This window comes from Pangasianodon hypophthalmus, chromosome 16 (assembly GCF_027358585.1).
Source record: "Pangasianodon hypophthalmus isolate fPanHyp1 chromosome 16, fPanHyp1.pri, whole genome shotgun sequence".
NCBI lineage: Eukaryota > Metazoa > Chordata > Actinopteri > Siluriformes > Pangasiidae > Pangasianodon > Pangasianodon hypophthalmus.
The window spans coordinates 8,165,506-8,187,965 of NC_069725.1; the positions used below are offsets into that span (position 1 = coordinate 8,165,506).

At 39.4% G+C, this 22,460-nt stretch overlaps 2 protein-coding genes across 13 annotated transcripts; both read right to left on the reverse strand.

Annotated features, from left to right (window-relative positions):
* Positions 1–1,149: 1,149 nt before the first annotated feature.
* Positions 1,150–5,658, reverse strand: pcmtd2a (protein-L-isoaspartate (D-aspartate) O-methyltransferase domain containing 2a). Its single transcript, XM_026921127.3, has 6 exons — positions 5,426–5,658; positions 3,651–3,962; positions 3,111–3,213; positions 2,826–2,997; positions 2,248–2,371; positions 1,150–1,762 (listed from the first exon to the last, which is right to left on the reverse strand). Exons 2-6 carry the CDS (start codon positions 3,955–3,957, stop codon positions 1,341–1,343), a joined length of 1,128 nt encoding a protein of 375 aa, XP_026776928.1. The 5' UTR covers positions 3,958–3,962; positions 5,426–5,658; the 3' UTR covers positions 1,150–1,340.
* A 789-nt stretch (positions 5,659–6,447) lies between these two features.
* Positions 6,448–22,419, reverse strand: myt1a (myelin transcription factor 1a). Of its 12 annotated transcripts, none has more exons than XM_053240965.1 (23): positions 22,309–22,419; positions 17,179–17,270; positions 16,495–16,549; positions 16,277–16,307; positions 16,088–16,150; positions 15,746–15,981; positions 14,648–15,643; positions 13,594–13,725; positions 13,365–13,455; positions 13,134–13,256; positions 12,792–13,006; positions 12,429–12,637; positions 12,049–12,273; positions 11,727–11,881; positions 11,540–11,602; positions 11,108–11,176; positions 10,652–10,714; positions 10,305–10,388; positions 9,576–9,797; positions 9,169–9,260; positions 8,976–9,079; positions 8,526–8,669; positions 6,448–7,824 (listed from the first exon to the last, which is right to left on the reverse strand). In XM_053240965.1, the coding sequence occupies exons 1-23, from the start codon at positions 22,331–22,333 to the stop codon at positions 7,681–7,683; spliced, it is 3,633 nt and encodes a 1,210-aa protein (XP_053096940.1). In that variant the 5' UTR covers positions 22,334–22,419; the 3' UTR covers positions 6,448–7,680. The 12 variants fall into 12 exon arrangements, with proteins under 12 accessions (XP_053096940.1, XP_053096942.1, XP_053096939.1 ...); XM_053240967.1 differs by having other exon boundaries at positions 6,448–7,821; positions 12,429–12,619; positions 13,594–13,728; XM_053240964.1 differs by having other exon boundaries at positions 6,448–7,821; positions 13,594–13,728.
* Positions 22,420–22,460: the final 41 nt, after the last annotated feature.

A 22,460-nucleotide genomic window follows, 5' to 3' on the forward strand; every position in this document is an offset into this window, starting at 1 on the left:
CACACACAATTCCTCACAATTTATCACACATTATTTGTAACAGTAGTATTAATCAATAGCAGAAATTAAAAAAAAAAAAAACCCTGTAGTCATGTTAAGTGACTACAGGGTTTTGTTTTTTTTTTAATTGCAGTATCAAGGTCTGTTTTACTCTCTTGACCTTTGTAGGAGTATTTTAATGTTGAAGTTATAATGGTGTAGCACAGTCACTCAATTTTCTCAGTACTGAATATCAATGTTCAGTATCAAAAATGTGTTACTGACGTAGTGAAAACATTTAATGTATGGAATGGTCAGCCTTGTACGTTTAATTACAGGTCACATTTATGTACATTTTATGACTAGAATGTATAGTTTCCTTCTCAGGAAATCACCTTGATTTATTATGGATCAATTTTTTTTTTTTTTCCACCATGTAGCCAGTGTCACTCAGAAGGACACTCGGAGAGATAATTCTGAATGTTTTTATCATGAGCTTAAACAGGGTGATTTTAAATTAAATGTTAGTAGTGCTTGAAAATATCTCAAAATGCAGATCTAAGAGATCTTGGGAAGAGGAAAAGGTTACATATGGACAAATAGAAAAACTCAGAAATACCTTTCATTTATATTCTAAAATGTTATTGAAAGTAATTACTTTTCATACACTCAAGTAAGAACATACTTTTGTGTCTGCATTGCTTTGTATTCCTCTAAAATCTGAGGGCAAAAAAGAGATGCACAACAATAACACGCAGAGCCAAATTATTCCACATAAATTTTGTGATTCAGTAGGCAATTACTCATTGATTTAGTGCAATGGCACTAGTGAAATGCAACTTAAAACCTTTCTCCATTTTTTTTTTTTCATTTCACTCACATGAAAATCAGAATCATAAAGATGGACATTTAATGGCATAGCATAAATTGAAAAGTATTATTGAGTCCTCAGTTTTTCTTGTATTGTCTGCAGTGTTTTTACTGTATATTCAAGGATATGCATGGAAAATCAGTAGTGATGGCCATCCCAGGTCCATACAGGGACAGTTTATTACCACTATAGTTGACATGCTGTTCATATTTCATGGTTTATTTATTTGTCAGATTCCTGATTGTGGCTTTAATACTTCAGTAAAACAGGATGTTTTGTACCTCTAGACAAGAGTCTGATTCACTGATACCAAAAAGTGTTTATTTCTTCCCACTAACCATGCTGATTATTTAGCTATTAAAAATGTAATTTGTGCACATTACTTCCAACAAGGCAGGGAGTCATGTGTGAGGAGGAACTGATGGACATTTTAGGACTTATACATAGTCTGTGGATGAACTGAAATAAGTCAACTCAGTAAATTGCTGGCCTACTTCTCTCTGTAATACAGAAGGTATGTCTTGAGTGGCTCTGGAAGAGGCAGGCTGAGGATCCTCTCCCTCAGGAAGTTAACAGGAGCCTCTGTAACTCTTGCCTCCTTCCTCCTTCCATCCTCACCTTCTCCAAGCTCGTCATCCACTTGTTCGCAAACGCCCCTGCAGTCCTCATCGTCATCTGACTCTGACTGGTTGTTGTTGTCATCTATAGCTCTGGGAATCAGGCGACTCATGAACATATAATGGTTGGTCAGGAGGGTGGAGTCGCGTTGTTCACGTCTCTGTTTCAGACGAGACCTGCCTCTGGATCCCACCTTCTGGGGAAGAGGCCACGAACCGGACACAGATTTCTTCAGGGTCTGCCGGATGGAAATGCGAGCCAAGTCCTGGAGGCTTCGCACTTCAAACATGGCAGCTGCACAAGATAAAAAAAAAAAAACTACATCATTCATCTTTAGTAACCACTTTATCCTGGTAAGAGTCGCTGCGAGTCTGGAGCCTATCCCAGGAACACAGCGTACGAAGCAGGAATAAACCCTGGATGGGACCCCAATCCACTGCAGGGCATCATGCACACATTTGGACACTCATTCAGACCTAGGGGCAATATAGAGTAGCAGATCCACATACTGGCATGTTTTTGGGAGGGCACTAGAGGACAGCAATGCAGACACGGGGATGCGAAACTGCGCAGAAACTAACCAGAGCTTAGATTTCAGCAAGGGATCCTGGAGCTGTGACATGGCAACACTACTCAATGTGCCACTCTACCACCCATGAAAGAATATACTAACTGAAAAAGACCTAGCCAGACATCAGAAAGTTCATATTAATCTCAAAATGTGTTTAACAAGTAGTTCATTTTCAGATAAACGTGAGTTACTGCTGTAGAATACTTACGTAGTGGTACTGCTTTGGGTTTGCCATTTTCTCTGTGTTTTGGAAGCACAAGAGGTGCAAAGGACACAGCAATGATCTTCTTTGTCTCCCATGAGTTGTACCCTGTCCGAGTAATTTTGGTAAGCTGAAAGAAAAAAAAACGTTTTAATGTTTATTAACAACTAAAGATTTAAAAATTGACTGACAACATTGTGTACACACAATATTTACAGTAAAATCCATTCGAGGATTAAGTTTTGTTTCACTGCAAAAAAAATTACTTTTCGCTATCTGATACGGAAATACTGTTGTGAATCTAATATTCCTCCAGAGTAGACAACCCAAAGAACCCTTTAAGGTTCAATATTTACATTTTTTAAAGATTGTGGCACAATAAAACACCGATCCAGTGAGTTCACAAATTTTGCAGCGCCTCCACAACAAGTGCTTTATCATCATGTGGAATTCTGGATGTTCTGGATGGATGTTGGACTTCTGCTTGGAAGGTTGAGAGTTCAAATCCCAGTACCATCAAGCTGCCACTGCTAGGCCCCTGAGCAAAGCCCTTAACCCTCAACTGCTCAGTTGGATATGCTCACCTTTTCTTCCAAGGGGAGCACCAAGATACCCCCAACCTTTAGCAGGTTCTTCATGAAGTCCTCATGCTCTCTCTGAACCCCTGCTCCACAGTACACTCTGTCATACTGTCGGCTCTCTGGGGCAATCTCCAGACAGTTCCCCACTACAAATGATGGCTCACAGAACTCAAACCTGATGCACATCATATTATACAGTCAATTAGCATAATACTTGAACCCATGCTCTATTTTATCCTATTTGTAATACTAAAGTATAAAAACTCTAACAAGCACATGGATACTGACTTGTCAAAGCTGTCACTCGTCTTGATAAAGCAGTCCAGCTTCTGATAAGCATACTCAATGACATCAGCATGGAGTTCAACACCATGATTCACACCAAATGGACCTAGACAGTTAAACATCTAGCCAATAAAGATGCAGAGAATCCTGAAAAATGTAATTCAACTTTGCAAATCATGTAACCACCCCTAGTGTTGTGGCTTTCAGGAAACTTATTGTAAATATGGTATTATTTCACATACAGATTACCATGACACAAGAACCATGGTGTGTGCTTTTGCAGGTGTAACCACAGAGATGTTCCAATTCCCATGGAAAAGAAAGTAAATTCCAGTCTGTCATAAGGATTTACTTACTGTCACTATGAATACTACCTTACATTTGTCATCAAGCTTTAATAGGAAATTCTATGTACTACACTCTTACTTTTTACACTAGACATGTAGTCATGATGTTAAGATAATGCAACATATTCACACCTTCCTCTACCACACATGACTGGCAACCTCATTGTTCATTCCTATTCCTAAACCTAGGACTTACCCAGTATGAGGCCCACCATGGTGCTGAGGTAGCCTGTTCCACTTCCCAGGTTGAGGAAGGACAGGCCAGGCTGTAGGTCCAGAGCCTCCATCACCTCTGAATAGATGCAGGGAGCAGACAGGTGGATGTTGCCATGTCTCCAGGCCAAGTCCTTATAAGCACTGTCACGGAACTCATCTAGGTAGTAGTCGGCTCGGTCAATGGCCCTGAAAGCACACTCCACCAGCTCTGATCGAATGTACTGGGCATCCTTCAGGTTGTCAATCAACTCATCATTGTCCTCTCCTGCACTTACTGCGCCTCCCATTTTTGCTGAGGAAGAACACAGTATTAGGTACCAAAATGTGGATGTAATGTTGGTACTGAAACTCAGTGATGCAGTATATCTAAATGATAAACACAGACAATCTTAAAAGTTTCCATCTGTCTACTAAAGGATTATTCAGTTAGTCCCTCTAAGCGAGCCGTTAAAGCAGGGGTGTCCAATCATATCTGCCAAGGGCTACTGTGGGTGCAGGTTTTCATTCCATTCGAGCAGGAGCCACAGATTCCATCTGTTTAATCCATTGAGCCTGGCTTTGAATAGACTATCAGGTGTGGCTTCTGCTTGGTTGGATAAGATTGGACACCCCTGCCTTACTTGGTTCTTAAAAAAAAAAAAGCTCACTCTAGACCCTTAGAGCAATCTTAGGTTTGCTCCTCTGGGTGAACCTTCAAAGTTTCTATGTAGACCCATACAAAGACTCCAAATAGAACCCCCATACAAGGTCAGAATCACTGACTATTCAGAAGTCCTTTTCATGTAGGGGATCCAGAGGACCCCCCACCCCAAAAAATAGGGAGTAGGGCACAATATTGGATACAGAGAGCATGTATTTTATTAAACAGAAAAGATATCATGGCATCTATTTTTCACCGTCATCATTTCACTCAGTGTGGCATGAAAGCCTCACAGCTCCAGGTTCTCTGGCTCAGGTTACTGTCTGTGTGGAGTTTTGTGTGTTTTCCCTGTCCTTGTTGGTTTCCTCCGGGTTTTTCGATTTCTCTCCTATTGGTAGGTGGATTGGCGACTCCAAATTGTCCATAGGTGTGAATGTGTGTGTGCATTGTGCCCTCCGATGGACCCATCCAGGGTGTATTCCTGTGCCTTGCACTCTCAGGATAGGCTCCTGAACCACCGCGACCCTGACCAGTATAAACCAGTTACCGAAAATGGATGGGTGGATGAATGAATGAATAAATGAATGAATGAATCATTTCACCCAACTTGAAAGAAGAACGTTGCAGGTTCACAGATCTTTCACATGGTGTCGCTGAAAAGCAGGAATTCCTAAATTTCCCAGGAGACTCTACCTGAAAAAGTGCACTTCTGAGAAAGATTCCCACCAATCCTCACACAAAATGTTCAAAACAAAGCAGAGCTCACACTATCAATGTGCGTTTAAAGGCTACGTCCAAAATATCACACTTCTGGACTAAGTAGTAGAATAACCTAGAAGGCCATCTACGGTAACTATGGTAACTGTGCTATGGGATTCATACTGTTCAGTACGGTATGTGTGCGGTGTCGGATACAGCCACATTGAAGTTGCAAATTAGTGGCACGTTAAAAAAAAAAAAAGACCTTTCTTAATATGCACGCTGTTTGAAATGTTGTCCATGTTGTTCAGCTTAGAATTCGTAGTGGTGCAATAAAATATTTCAGTCCAGCAGATAATGACAGTATGGATTCCATCTGGTTGATAAAAAAACAGGATGGTTAATTTTCAGCTCACCTCCAGCTGTAAGCAGTCGGTCTGGATGAAAGGCTGTTTGGCAGGTAATGTGCTCTGTGGTACAATCTGCAGTCTCGTTAGCAGCAGCACAATCACCGATGTAATGTTTTACGCTTATTTTAACTGGCGTTTGGTGTCTGGTTGTTAAAGCTGTGCATGGTTCATAATAAGCCTGTCGTCTTTAGCCTTAAACGTTCAGCACAAAGCGGCCACAGTTCTGGATGTAAACACTGAGCAGCTGACTGCGTGACGTCACACAGAAATCTGGGTTTTATATATATATATATATATATATATATATATATATATATACATGTGTGTTTAAAAACAAACAAATCATATAAATATATATATATATATATATATATATATATATATATATATATATATATATATACAATGTATGTATGTATATAGGATACAGATTGATACTTGATACACCCAAAGGCAATTGCGCATATTTATCAATTCACTGAAGCCTGATGTTACTAGAGAGAGAGAGCTTCAGTAAAGAATCATCTTTTCATGACGGAGTCGGTTAGTAATGTAATCGGTTCATAACAGAGTCGGCTCATAATGGCCTTGTCTCAGTTCAAACATAAAGATGGAGTTGCTTCTAAACTATTACCTCACATGCCTGGACATCATTCAGACATTTTCCTGTTTGAAATAACTCTCCATCGCCTTGACTGTGAAGAATTAGCATTCAAATGTGTCCTTTATATTGAAAATAAAAGCAGCAAGAGGAAAATAAAATAAGAAAAATAATAGCCTTCATGTAGGGACCACAGTGTTTGGTTTAGGCTACTAAAAGTGCAATAACCCTTATAATCATGCATAATCATGCAATCATACTTATAATAATGTGGAGGAACAGTAGTAGTTTCCTTGTTCAACCAGCAGAGGTCAGCAAAAAAAAAAAAAAAAAAAAAATCAAGAAATCAAGCTATATCCACAATAATTCCACACATTTCTGTCACCCTGTTGCATTCCCAAGAACAAATGCGTCTTTGATCACGTGATGTAGGTGATAGAATTTCCTTTTATTGTATCACCAACAGATGAACAAAAGTCTATCAATATGCAGCAGTCACTAACACAGATACATTTACAAAATAAATATTGCAACAAGAGCGCCATTCAATTTGTACTTAAATATTACATAAATAATAATAATAATAATAATAATAATAATAATAATAATACATCATACTGTATCTGTTCAACCCACTTCACTGTTGTGGGTGTCAAAATACTTTTTATGGAAAACAAAACTCATTAAATTAAAGAGAATATTAGAAAATAATATAAAAAATTGATAAAAAATATTTGCACTTAAAAAAGAGATTAAAAATCTCTGTCTTTGAAATAAATACGAAGGTTTATAAAACACTTGCAGTGGATACTTTTTTTTAAAATATTGCCTCTTTCTCAACACAAGAGGGCAACTATTCTCCTTATATTGACTGTTAAAAAGCTGCTTATAGAATTTTGTGGTTGTAAAATAAATAAGCTCTTAAATAGACAATGACAAATAAATAAACAAAATAATCACCCAAGCATGAATAAATAATAAATAAAACATATCAATGATCAAATTTAAATAGTAATAACAATAACAATAAGATAACGTAACTACAAACTATTATGGAAGTGCAATATCTATGTTTTCAAATACTATGACCATTTCTAAATGGGACGGGAACCAATTTCCACCAAATATGAGACAACATCATCATACATCATACAAACAACAGCAGTGCTGCAGCCTAATCATGATTCGTAAAGGGGATGCCGGGAATCCTAAAAGTACCTGCAGACATTAAATGTCAACCACACACATATATGTACCCACACACACACACACACACACACACACACTCACGCTCTGGCAGCTTGTTCACGACAACTTCCATTCGCTGAGAAGAGTAAGAAAGGCAGACTGGGACAGGTGTGAGCTGGTCACTAATAAGAGGTGATCTCCAAAAAAACCCATTTAAGCACTGTGCCCAACTGACTTTTTGGGTCATATTGAAATGGTACAGCAGCAAGATTGGATTTTCAAATTTGGTCCATCTCTTTAAACTGCACAGGGCCTCGCTGTGCTCTTCATCATCACATACAAAACCTGAATGTCCTTTAACAGTGCGCAAATATTGTTGGTCTGTTTTACAAGCCACAGTGTGTTCTGGTGTTCTCATGGTGCTCGTGGTGTTCACGCTCTTTCCTGCTGTGTGTTTGATCCCAGCTGGTGTTTACACCTCAATGCCTTTGACAGCCTGGTTGATGGATTCGAGCAGGGCTCGGTTTGCAGGGTTCTGATAGCACTCTTTGTTGCTGAACATGTGGGTCAGAGTGTCCACATAGGTATCGAAGTTCTGTTCACTGATGGGTTCCTGCTGAATAAAAATGGTAACATTACAAAGGGTTACTCATCTTCAATCTTATTCCTTCCCTGTATGATGCTAAATTAGTGTATACAGAGTTTATTTGTGTTCTTGCATTGTACAGCATTAGGTAAATCCTCATCTTTCCAATTCTACAATGCACAGCATAACTACCAATCTGGGTGGTAATGAATGTACAAGCATTCTCTGAGGTGTGTAACCTGCATTTTTTTCAGGTTACCATCAAGGAGATGGAGAACATTAACCATGATTCTGTGTGACAAGGCTGACACCTAATGAAAGAAACAGAGCTAGCTCTTATTATCCATTTAACATCAGTGGACTTGCATTTTCATCATGAGGGTGTTGCCAATAATCTGTGGGACTTCATCATTTCTACTGAATTTTGGAAAACTTCCTGGCTTTTAAACACTAATTGTGCTTCACATTTCCGATGACAAACGACAACACTGAAAGTAGACTATGCTAGCATTAAATAGTGTGTCAGTATGCAGTGCTAACGCCTTAACCCCAAATGGTTTCACTGCAGAAAAAAACTGTTTACCAATATCTAATTGTCTAATAAACAAATATTTTGAATGGTAATTGACAGAGTTTAGATAAAGTAGGTGGTAGACAGTATGGAGAGTCTCTGCTTTGTATGCAGTGTGTTTGGAATGACACATCATATTGTAGTTCGCTAGTTTACTCACCATCTGTGGGAGGCGGATGTTGGCCAAACTACGAATAAGAGCCTGGCTCAGGCCAGACAACTCCATGAATAGAGCTTCATTTTTCTCTTCAATTAGTTTATTTTCCTCCTCCATGCTCTTCAGGTTCTTCTCCATTGATGAGATCTACAAAAGCACATCAAAACCCATAAGTCTATGTGGACAATCTGCTTAAAAATAGTAGAAATTTAAAAACAATTTATGTTAATTTCCACTGATTATCAGAATTATCAGATTATCTCATTTTTCAGATTCAACAACTGAACATCTTGTGATGTATTGATTCTTTATTATTGTTCATAAATGCCTTATTTGTAGACTTTAAAAGCTATTCCTTAAATTAATGCTATTGGATGTGTTTGTTTAGGTAGAAAACTACACGTGCAAACATAAGAAGAGCTTAGCTACTGACTTCACTCATTATGGACTGACCTGTGTGTGTAGGTTGGCCATGTCTGCCTCCATCTCAGAGTTTGACTCATTGAGCTCACAGATCTCTTTGTTCAGCTGCTTTATGTCTTCATCATTATCAAGAACTGAGAAAAGACAAAGCACATTATGAAATCTGCAGGATGTATCACTAAAAATAACACCTATCCCAAAATGTTTGCTTCTCATGCCTTACCATCGCTTGCCCTGAATTTCTTGCTGATGTAGTCATCCCCAGGGAACCTTGCTCTTTTCTTGTTAGCAGACGCTCTTGGACAACCTGACAAGCTGTGGGAATATAGGTGGAAAACTGTAGTTACATAATACTTTGGTTTTCTTAATAACAGGAGTAAAATCCCTTAACATTCCAAACACAATCTCAAAGCTGTTGATATGACTCACTGTGGTGATATGACTTACTTTGTATCTAGCCTAGCAGTTATATCAGAGTGCAAGCCAATAATGTAATTTGACAAATCAAATTCTGCTGTTATGATTTACTTATAGTATACATTAATATACTATTTATCCTCATAGTATATATCACTACCTATGATAACTTTGATTCCTCACAAAACAGTTTATTAGACTCATGTGCTGTACCTGCGGTGAGTGAGGAAGCTGCCGTTGGCGTGGCCTGAGCCGTCACATCCTGGAGTGGGGCAGGTGGGACCCTCTGTCTTAAATGACTTCCAGGAGAAAGGCGTGCCATTCAGCAGGCCCTCCTTCTGTCTGCGTGCTGCCAGTGGACACCCGTAGGCACTGCGATGAGTGGCGTACTTCCCACTGATATGACCCAGACTATCACAGCCAGGCACTGGACACCTGAATGAAGATATATACATTAAAGTATGCCTCAAAAATCAAACTTCATGAACTGCATGGTACATCTAACAATATACATTAACATAAAGTGCCTTTGGTAAGGTTTTGTCTGATGTTTTTTTTTCTGTTGGTCAAAAATGAGTTAATGCTATATATATATATATATATATATATATATATATATATATATATATATATATATATATATATATATGTTTATATATACATAAATATACATATATATATGTTTATATATATATATATATATATATACATATAATATATAATATAGTTGAAATGTTGTACCTGCTTTGACTTTATTGAGGCTCAATAAAGGCTCATTATGGCTAAATACCTTAAAATAACAGAACTGTCATAGAGAACCTCAGCAGTCTCAGATTGAATCTTGCTCATGCAACATGACATTGACGTTTGATAAAAAAAATTGAAGAGTGCTGATGGTGTAACATTAAGGTGATATGAATATTTTTCATTAAAGGGACTTACTTGATCAACTCTGAATCTTCCTTGTCGTCCTTGGTGGGGGTTGTTTTCACTCCTCCCTTCTTTGCACGAGGACATCCAGACAAACTGTGAAGAACATGCTAAATGTTAGTACCAAATTTGCATTTTGCCCTAACTGGATTATGTTTGAATGGTGCTTGAAAGCTTCCTGCTGGCAGCACACAGTACGGATGAGGATATTACATTATGGTATTAGAAACTAATGTAGCAGGGTATATTGCCTCTGATATCGAAAATGACATTTTCCTTAAGGCTCCTCTGCTTCTGTTCTGTGTAGACTGTTTGTTAGATTGAGGTAGATTCCTGACAGACTAATAAAAGTGATGTACCTTCTGTGTGAAGCATAGTTTCCAGTAATGTGTCCTGATCCATCACAGCCTGGAGTGGGACATCTGGAGGTCAGAAAGTTATAGGTCAGTGCAGTCAAATCATCTTTAACTGATAGAGAAGCACTTAACTGAGATTCAGAGTCATCAACTGTCATCATGATTATTTAGTGTTATTCTGTCTGAATGAAACTTTTAATATTAGTGTAATGTAAGGGATGCCAGCGCTCCTTAGAGTGCACTTTTTGTAGAGGTGCCAGTGACCAGAAACAGTAGCAAGCATCATTGAGAAGTTTTGAGGTTGTTGTCAGTGCTCAGGAGAGGGTACTAAAGCATAGTGCCATAATTCTTAGACTGTATTAAAAGCAGAATTCAGTAGATACATCAGTATACAGTACAGCTAGGCAGTAAAAGTAGTGTGACAGGGACTTATTAGAGGGAAGATCAGCATAGACATACTTGAGTTCACCAGTGTGGGCAGCCATGAGGGTCCGAAGACTTTTATCAGCAAGAGGACACCCAGAGAGACTGGAAGAATAAAGCAGAGCAGAAGAAGGAAGACAGGAGAAAAGAGAAATTTAGGTGCAAGATAGAAAAGGAAGATTGCTCCTGTATGTTTGGTGAAATTCGGTTTGATTCTGCTCTGGTCCAACTTAATGTGATTTCAAGTGGCCATAATGGATGCTGAAGGTGTACAGTATTAGTGAAGTAATAGTCAGAGTGAATGGAAAATGCATGCCATTGATGCATTTATTTATGTTGCTCACATGTGCCACAGACAGAGATGGAAAAGATTTAGTTCAGTGTTAGGGTGAAAGAGAAAGGCATGCTTTCCTGAGAATAAGTGTAGGATTAGTAAGCAGCAGAGCTATTGTATAGTTTGGGTTATACCTGCGGTGAGATGCATAGTTTCCTGTTATATGACCACTGCCATCACATCCTGGGGTGGGACATCTGGACAAAGTTTAACATGGTGTTATGGTTCAGTAGAATACGGTAATTAATACCTAGTTAACGATTTCAGACCTGTCCCACTCTATGTTATTTTTATTTTGCTGACTGTAAAGAGGATGCTTACAGCAGTAGCTCTTTCTTGGTGTCCTTGGATGGGAGCTTAACCTTAAAGCTGGAAGTGGTGACCTCCCCAGGGTACTTCCTGTCCTCCAGACCCTCTTGTGTTACATCATCATCCTCTCCATCAGAAGAAGCATAAGACTGAGTGGTGTAATCCACCTGCAAGTTAAAACATGAACCACAATGAATAAAATAGATAAAGCTTAAGGTTTGTTCAGTAGGACCAACTCTCTATATAGTATAGAGTATTTGACTATTGTTATTTGTACTACTGTAACTGCTGACATCTATTATTAATAGCTAATAATAAATAAAAGAAAAATAACCTCCTCAGGCTCCTCCTCCTTCTGTCGGGTTGTCTTGGTGTAGTCTATCGGCCCCTCCCACTCTTCTATTTTGTAGGCGTGGCCAGAGTGAGGTGAGGTGACTCCATGCTGTTGTGACGAAGATGATGATGAGGAAGAAGGGTCAGGTGACCTCACACCCTCTCTTTTGGGTTTCTTCATGCTGAGGTCCAGGGTGCCATTCTCATCAACCTCAATATCCATATCCTGCAGATGATGATTAGAAGTTTTTGAAAAATCAACCAAAATAAATAAAAGCTATTAAAATTTTACAGCATCTTAGGGGACTTCTGTGTACTCCAGTTTATGCAATGCTAGTTCCAACATTTGTGGTTGTTAAGAGTTGAAGTGTAGCTCCATACTTTGCTGGTCTGGTCCTGATTTTTGGTGCTGAGGTTCTCTGGCCTTTCCCAGCAGCGTGTGGACAGGTTAAGGATGGCAGTGGCAGCCATGTGTGCAGCCTCGGCATCATGGGTATAATCATATCCACTGGAAGTGGAGGAAGAGCTGCTCTTGGTGTAGCCTCCTGATACGTTCTGGTTCGGGGAGGAAGCTTCAGGGAATTGTTTTGCTGTTAATCAAGACAGTGACATGAATACACATAAAATCTACTGTGAATTAAAAATTGACTATGAATACACTACAGTGTTAATTGCCATTGGATGTCATGACATGCCGAGGTCACTGTTTCAGTGAAAGTGGGTAATGTGGTAAAGTAAACTTACATTTGAAGGCTTTAGGTGAGGTTTCACTGGCGGGCATCTTTGGGGCAAGCATGCGCTTCCCAAACACCTGCACATCAAAGCTTGCATAGTCAAAGGACACCTTGGAGTACTTCTCTAACTCCTTTGCCAGGTTGGCTCGTGGAGTGGCTGGTCCCACATTAGGCCTGTAGCTACCATACTGAGGAATCTCCAACTGCTTCACAAAACACATGGGCCTATAGTAGAGATGATAAAAACAATTTTAAACAAATCACTTGAAAAATCCCATTTTTCTTAATTCATTTTATGATTTACATCTTAGGATGGAATACCTAAGAGATCAATGTTGAACAGAGAGCTTACCTGAGTACTCTGTCTGAGTTAGAGCCGCCAACAGCTTGCTCACTGACTGAAGCCTGGGTCTGAGATGGCTTCTCATAATTCTTTGTGTGTTTCCCTGCAGCAGCAATTGGGCAGCCGGATAAACTGAAAAGAGTTAAACATGAATTTAAATAATACTGTTTATCAGGATTGTTAATGAAAGTAGAACAACGATTCACTGATAATATTGATTGACAGATTGAGGAATAGTACCTGCGATGTGTGTTGCGGTTGCTGTTGACATGGCCTTGGCCATTGCACCCAGGTGTTGGACATTTCAGCACATTCTCATGCATGGCCAAGACTAAAGATGGCGAAAAAATGTCACAGTCAATATGAAATAAATCTAAAAGAAGAGGTACGCAATAGATACAACAATATAATAATAAGTATATCTATATTAGTAATACATAATAGAATGCATATTTGTAACTGTACTCACTTTCAGGTGGTACCCTGTCCTTATGTGGGCACCCAGAAAGGCTCCGATGATGAGGGTACAGTCCAGTCACATGACCTGTCCCATCACATCCTGGTGTTGGACACTTTACTTCCTTCTTCTCTGATCTGGACCCTTCTATGATCAAAGTGGTGTAGGAAGGAGAGAGCAGAACATAAACTTACATCAAGGTTTCTTGTTCAAAAGTACTATTTGAATCATTTAAAAGCAAGGCTGTAGAATGTAACAGTTTTAGCTCAATGACCTGAAGATCATGAATGTGTTTCTGAAATGCTTCAGAAATTCACATAGCCCAACTAGAAGAAAGTTTGAGCTGGAGCTCAGAGTCAGCCATTGTTCAATGTCTCTAGAGTATTTCTCAAGGCCCCAGTAGTGTGGTACAGTGTGACAATTGTGGGAATTGCACAAACCCTTAACCACAAAGCTACCACTGGCCTTATTAGAGTAAGGTATGTAGGTCTGGGAGTCCTGGAAGCTTAAGGGGTTAAATATTCGTGTCACCTAAAATACATGCTCTGTACAATGTAGAAGTAATGGAGTACTTATAAAGATGGGATTTTACCCCATTTTCTATTAATTTGACCAATTTTGCCAATTTCCACCGACTAGCTAGCTGTCATACAATATGACAGCATCATTATCATACCTTTTCATACAATAGCTTCCAACCAGGAAAGGTGAAGGATAGTATGGGCTTACTCCAAAACATGTGAGGCCAGGCTCAGCATCTTTCAAACTACAGCTCATGCTATGTCACAGGCTCCGCATCTTTCAAACTGCAGCTCATGCTATGTCACAGGCTCCGCATCTTTCAAACTGCAGCTCATGCTATGTCACAGGCAGCTGATACTTGGAGGAAAGCACTAACTACCCTCTTCTGCATACACGAGCTCACAGATGCTAACAACTGGCTAGCATCATTTTGATTGACAAGGGAGTGAGTAATGCCATGCCTCCAACTCAGAGAGAATGGCCAATTTTGCTCTCTTGGACTTCTAGCCATGGATAAACAGCTATGTGCTGACTGTACCTTTACCATAGTATCCCCTGCGTGGTGTGTTTTCAGACATCTTGCTGCTCCTCTCATCTGCGCTGTGGTAGCTCTGCTGTTCCGGTGAGTGGCTCTCCTCAGAACTGCGTGCTGTCTGCTCAGCCTTCAGGGCGATGGCCTGCTCTAGCAGCCCCAGATTTCCCCGCGTCATGTCATATGTCTCAGATTCATCTGTCACCTCTGACCTGTGAGACACGCTGTCCATTTCCTCATCTTCTGCTTCATCTACCTCTTCCTCCCCTTCATCCTCACCATCATCCTCTTCTTCCTCCTCAACCTCATCCTCATCGTCAGATTGCAGTTCTATGACCACTGTGGGTGAGGCTTTGTTAGATGCATCCTCTCGCTCCTCTTCATCTTCTTCTTCTTCTTCCTCTGCTTCCTCGTCCTCGCTTAAATGAGTGTCTGGTTTCTCACCACTATTCATCATGGCATCTGGTTCTGATACCTGAGCTGAGAAGCTGGTGGCTACAGTGCTGGGGGAGTGTCTGGGCTCCACCTGTTCCTGCTCCTCTTCCTCCTCCTCCTCCTCCTCCTCCTCTTCCATTTCATCAATATCATCTTCCTGATCGTTCAATTTCTCATCAGTTTCTTTGGCCTGGATTTTGTTGAAGTCTCCACTGAAGTACTGGTGGTCTGAATTGTTTTTCTGACTTGAGCACTGGGTCTCATGCTCCTCATCATGTTCTTCTTCTTCCTCCCCATCTTCTTCTGATATCTGCACAGGGTCATCTGTGGCTTTTAGCTGCTGAGTCATTCTTTCTTCTTCTGTCATCTCTTCTGCTCCCTCCTCTTCCTCTCCAGCCTGAATCTCTGCAGCTACTTGAAGGCCCTCCTCGCTTTCAGTTTCCACAGTCACTTGTTGGATGGGAGTCGCTTCAGGCTCAAGGTGTTCTTTTTTAGACTCCTCTTCAGGTGCTGGAATAGAAATGTCTTTGACTGCTGTGTTTTTATCTTCAGGTTCCTCTTGTGAAATTACCTCTGTAGAAACAAGAAGTGTATGATTAGATATATGAAGACTGAGGGAATAATAATCACACTATATTTAACTAATTGGTGAAACCTAATGATCTTATTTCCTACCTGTCAATGGCTCTGGTGTATGATCCTTCTTCTTAGGCTCTTCCTCTTTCTCTGCTGTGTCTTCATCGGACTCTACTGTTTCATCCTTTGGTTCAGTTTCACTGTTTGTGTCACTGTCTGCATTGAACCCATCATCCATTGCCAGCTTCAGGGGATTGGACCTCTTCTTAGAGATTGACTGGTTCTCTTCTGCTTCCTGGAGTTTCCTTTTTTTTGCTAATGGACATCCCAATGCACTGTGGGAGGAACAGAAAAAGAAACAACAGTCATTAATATGAAAGTCATATGTACCAACTTAATCTGACATTGTCAAAAGTGGTTTAACATTTCAATCAGTGATACCTTCTGTGTCGAGCATATTTTCCACTGACATGACCCAAACCATCACAACCTGGAGTCGGACAACTAAAAGTATAGAAAAATGTATTTGTTTGTTTAACGATAATATTCATTAAGTATGTTTAATCTATGTAAAATTGGTATAGAATAACATGAAAGCTGCAAATTATTAAAAACACCTTTAAAACACACCTGTATTCTTGTCCCACAAGCTCAAGAGGAACTAGGATAAAAAAGAGAAAAGACGTCCTTATATTTTATTACTAAAAACATTAGCACATATATCACATCACATGTATATATCACATTACATATATAGTAGCTTGCAGTTTTCACATAAATAGGCCAGACAGATCGAAGATATGTCTTTGGTTTCCCATATCATGTTACATATAGTGAACTACCCTCACCTCTGATGCCTTTAGAGCGGGTCCGTGTCCTTTTCTCCTCTGTGTCTTGGCTCATCTAGAGTACATGAAAATACAAAAGTCTGCACTTAATACCTTAGCTTATTGTCATTTTTGCTCTAATTTCACTGTTTTACTGTCTGATTCTCTGTGTCTTTGTTATTACTTACAGCCATTTAGAACAAAATTTCTTACAACAGGATCTCTATTCTGTCCTCCTTGAGTGAAATATTTAATGTTCTCTGAGCAGTGAGATGCTAAAGTAACTAGAGTGGCTCTGTGTATCCTTTAAACTCTGTGAAACAGCAAAATCAATAATACACTTCCAATGAGTTCCTTTGAGATGCATAACATGACCCAGCGAGAAGATTAGGGGGAGGATGTGGGAGAGAAAGTATAAGAAAGAAATACTCAGTGCACAAGGGAAGCAATGATTTGGAAGAAAAAGAGCAAAGCTGAATAATAATTTGAAATAGAGAGAACAGTGAAAGTCATTATGGGTTAGAAAGTATCAGATTACAATGAAGTTGTAGCACATTATACTGAAAGGGTAAGAAGAATAACTCAAGGTTATTCACCGTATGATAGCTCTCATTATAAGAAATGAAAAAGAAACTGCTCTAAGCTGGGTGAATAAACAGATATCTACACTCACATACTCAGAATGAAAACTTATCTATATCTCACTTTGATTCTTTTGCTCCTCTTGCTCTCCCAGCTGCTGATCCGGTCCCCTTTTGTCCACCTCTGACTCAGCAGCTGCCCATGGAACTCATTCTCTACAGGACGAGCAGAGGAGAGATATTAGGGAACATTGTGTGCATAGTATTTACTCAACCAAGTACAATGTACAGTATGCGTAATATAGCAAAAATATATATGGCACAGTCTTTTACATTACTGGAATATTTGACAATCAAATGTAGCATGTAATACTGATGGTATTTTTGAATAGTCATCTTCTATGAGTTTCTTCAGTAAGCATGAGTCAGTGTCTGTATGCCTTAGTGACTCCTTGAAGAGCCCCTGAAAGACACCATGTTTTGTCTATTCCAACATCTAGCACTACAGTTTCTGTAAATTTTGGGGTTTTTGATTGTTGGGTTCAGCAAAAAGGAAGACTCTGAGGACTGAATTAGGAACTGCTAGACAACAAATGTGGTCAAAATAACATAAAGAAAACCCACGTGAGAGACTTTGTATGGCGAGCTCTAAGGCAGCCATTTTGCAGTATTCCACAAAATCAAAGTATCAACAAAAAATTAGGAATACAAAGTTGAGATTTTTTTGCATGTTTGATTTTACATATAAAAGCAACTTTTTTTCATTGTTCTTAAGCACAAATCATATTCATGTTCTAATAATAGCAATGGCCAACAGTAAACTGTAAGATAAAAGGTTAACTAGCAGCAGAATGTTTGGCACATTCATTCAGTGACCCACATTCAGTGTTTGTGAATTACTTCAACAGAATCAGTCAACTCCTAAAACAATGTCAAAATTAGCACTAAAACTCAAGATGTCTGAGATTATGCAACAACAGAACAATTTAGGACACTGTCATTTATGTGTGCTATGACCTAATATTTATGTTATATTTGAATCACACACTTTAGCTGGGTCTCAGATTGCATACTCTGACCTAGTCTACTTCTTAATAGTATGTTCTATGTAGTAATAAAGAACATTAGAATGATTGTTAAATTCAAACATTAAAAAAGGAAGTAACTGTTAAAAATGCATGCTATGTACACTATATTTCTCAGAGTGTGGTGTGAAAAATGTCTTACATTGTAAGTTACATTTGTTCACATTTCTCGGTGGGAACACACTCGAAAGTTACGTACAATAATAATAATTTAAAAAAAGGTCTATAATAATCTAGTACGTTTGAGCCACTGGTCATGACTCTTCCGGGTTGTCACTGGGGAGGGCGTGGCCTCTGCGGGCGGTGGAACATGTAGTTCACGCGCACTTCTGAATGGAACGCGTTCTGTGTGTTGTGAATGAACAGCTCTGCGAGCGCGAGCCAGCTGTTCCATTCGGCCTTTATTACGTAGCACTGCGATTTGGTTTCTGCTGGCACCTGGTGCTCTCATGAAGGAGGGTGGGGGTGTCCCCAGAGAAATATGCCGCCATTACACACACACACACACACACACACAAAAAAAACAGTTTGTCCTTTAAAGTTTTTGAATAATTTCTCACGGCTCATAAGAGTATAAGAGTGTCCAAACAGGACATGTTACGTGCCTATGAGATTCAAAAATATTTACATGTGATTATCCATAAGATGCAAAAGCTTCATATAACTACAGGCCACTTCCGGTTCAGTTACATGCAGTATACAAAACAATTGGGCAACAATTTTTGTCATGTCGGAGTCTTAAAAAGAAATGTAAAAGCTGGCGATTTTATGCACATGCATAGACCTGCAAAAATGGTTAACAAGCTTGTGTTCTGTAGGAACCTGGAACCCCACAGCATACAAAACCCCATACTATCGTAAGATAGTATACTAAAACGGTACGCCTCCAACAGAGTAGGCTGATGGACGCAGCCCACGCCTTTAAATGACTTCCATCATCCAAGCAGCCAAAAAAAAAAAAAAAAGAAAAGGAACAGTCCATTAGGCCTACACCAAGCCTAGATGACGGAGATGAGCAAGTATCCTATTGGAAACACCAACCTGATCACAACTACTTCATAACCACACAGCCATAAAGGCCATAAAAAGCATTTAGTAAAACACCCATGTTTATGATGCAGGCTGTCAACAGCGAAATATATTTATTTACAAGAGCTCCAGTGAAAACCAAAACCTATAATACAATTTATAATACAAATCTAACTACAAGGAATAATAACTAATAAAATAAACACATGATGTACATTGCCTAAAAATGTGATGTGAACATTTTGAGTGATAAAAAGCCTTCAGGTTGTTTAAGTTCTGACAAATTATAAAATCAGCTGGAATACACTCCAAACTTATTTATTTGTCGCTCTCCTGCATTTCTATTCTGTGATATAAATCCCATTACAGATATATTACTAAGTCGGTCGACGCTGAACAAACTTCAGCAGGCTGTGTTGTGTTGATGCCATGGATTGATCTGAAACTAGCACTACTCACGTCATGCACAAATGCAGTGACAGTATTCAGATCAGGCCCGTTTCTCTGAAAGTAGCACACAACAAACCAACAATCTGACTTCTCCGACACAGCTCTGACCAAACCCGAGGAACATGCACGTCTAATTACACCTTTTATATGTATACTGCCCATAGAAAGTTGGTATTATGGCATATCCCGGCATTTTTATTTAGCCCCAAAATATTACTTCAGCCTCGTCCCTAAAAAAATAAAGATAAAAATAAAATGCTGAATGAACGCGAGGCAGGAGAAAACCAGGTCGAAACATGTCTCTTTAAAAGATTACGGAGCCGGCGTCCATTAGACGACAACAACCGAGCGCGACGGATAGGCAGGAGATTAAGCGACTGAAAAAGCAAACATTTTTGCAGCCAGCATCCATAAAGCGCATCTCAGCAGGACATTACCGCAAGCTTTGCTCTGCCTCCGACGATGAGATGCAAGCGGCCTTTTGCTCTTTGTAGCTGGAACTTCAGCGCTGTTCCGCTTCGCCTTTTCATAAAAGCCTTGCCCGTGAGAAACCCCAAATAATCCGACCAGGACTCGTCAGAAACCTCGTCCTATTAGGATTTCCGTCGTGTATATCCAATGTTGACGTTTGAATATTATCATAGAGGCGTCAAAAACATTTCCAAATAACGTTTGTCGGCGAGAATAATATGAACTTACCTTTAGCTCACAGGCCCATTGTTCACCCCTCCTCTACCCAGTGCTGTGACATCATCATAGTAAAATGTACAATACAGGAGGGGGTGGGCTCTATCATACCCCCCATACACACACACAAACACGTATACACACACACCTTAAACATATACACATCTCTTATACACACATGATCTTGAGATCTGTCTTTGACCTGATCTAAAACGTAAAAAAAGGACGCACGCAACATTACCACTACATGATCTGATACACACTGATACGAATAATCATACACACACCATTCTGCCATGTTTACAAAGCCACAATCATAGAGCATTGTGCACTTCGTCGTATTTTTAGTAGAGAGCTGGCCTATTTTTAAAGTTCAGCACTCTAGACAGCGCGAGCTTATTTCAGCACCTTGGACAGGAGCAGTTTTCCACAGCAGCTTCCTCTGAGGCACAAAGCATCATTACAGCCCAGACTGAACTGTTTCTCCTCTAATGGTGCACAGAGAATAGGAATATTTCATTACACTGGACGACTGTTCACGCCAGAGAAGAAAAAAAAAAGTTGTTTATTTTCCATCTCAGACAATCATGTTAACCAAATTAACCACAGATGATTAGATGCACTACCAGCATGGTGCATGTATAGATTTTTATTCACTTGAGAAGGTTTATAACCTTTAAAAAAGACGATCAGGGACACGGGCTGGGACTACTTTATCATGCGCAGTGATACATTTGATTTACAGTAGACCTAGATTCAGCAACATGAACTATAACTGTACACAGTGACAGGGAATTACACTACAATAAATTCTGCAACATTTCAGTTAATGATTGTTAGCAAAATATATGATGATGTCCTTTAATGCTTAAACGTTGTACTGTATAATCACTAGTTCCCGTTTTGCATGGTATAATAAAATACATCTGTATTGTCTCTAACAGGATTGCAAGCTTCCGGGTGTGAGCAGGTTCTCATTGGTCATTAAAGGATCAAAAATGAGTAAAAGACAATCAAACAGAGGTGGGAGATGAGAATGAAAACACAAGAACATGGCCAAAAGTGTAATACAGATATTACTCCACACTTAAGAGTGTTTACATGGGATATAAATCTTCTATCTATAAAAAATAGAAAAAAAAAGTTCTGGGGAAAGTATCGCTCTTGTGACCTAAAAAAAAAAACTCCAGCATGTTCCTGCATATTTAATCAGGCCAAAGTTCTCCGGTTACCAGCTGGAACTTGGTTGAACCCGGTCTCATCCTAAACCTTGCTACAGATGGACAGCCGTGTTTGCTCCAGCATACAATTAACTTCGCGGTCTGTTTCTCAGGGCCAGGCACCGTGTATAAATATTACATACGTGCCAGCTGAGCGAATAAGGAGCTCATAGCCCTGCACTCCCCCCTTCTCCATGGACAGATGGACTGATCTAAGTCCCTCCCTCATACAAACTTTTTAACGGGTCTATACAGCAGTGGCCTGAAGTCCCCACAGAGCAGAGACACAAAATCCCCTTTGGGAACAAAAGTTCCCTTTGTTTGTGAACTGTCTGAACAGACATTTGTGTTGTGAAACTTTTAAAAAACTAAAATTCTGTCCTACGGCATACAGATATATGTTATATACCTGTTATATGGCTTAGTTGAATACATATATACGAAACATAAATCTTTATAAAACATATTTTAAAATGTCACTAGGACGCTGTAAACTACAATATCAATCTATTGTTTAGACTGTTGATGTGGATCTTTAGAAAACCATAAGACATAACAAGATATTTTATTTCCAAAAACATCAGACTATTTTGACTTAACAAAAGTCTACAGATGTGTTTTTTAAAAAAAAATCCGGCTCCTGTGTAGGGGAGAAGAAATCACAATCACCACACAGTCTAAAACATTTCTGTCAAATCACGCCAAAGCTTTATTGTTAAAGACCCGGAAGTGCAAGGGTTAGGGTAAACGTAAAAGTTTAACAAACTGTAGCAGTCTACTCACCGAGAAAAGTTTTACACAGCTTCATCTTGGCTGTGATTCCGCTGCTCCTCACACTGTCACAGCTTTCAAACTCCTTCAACTTTGCTTCCTGAGAGGAAGTATAACTTGGAGAAAAACTTGCCGGAGTGGGAAGACTTCTCCGCGCTAACCAA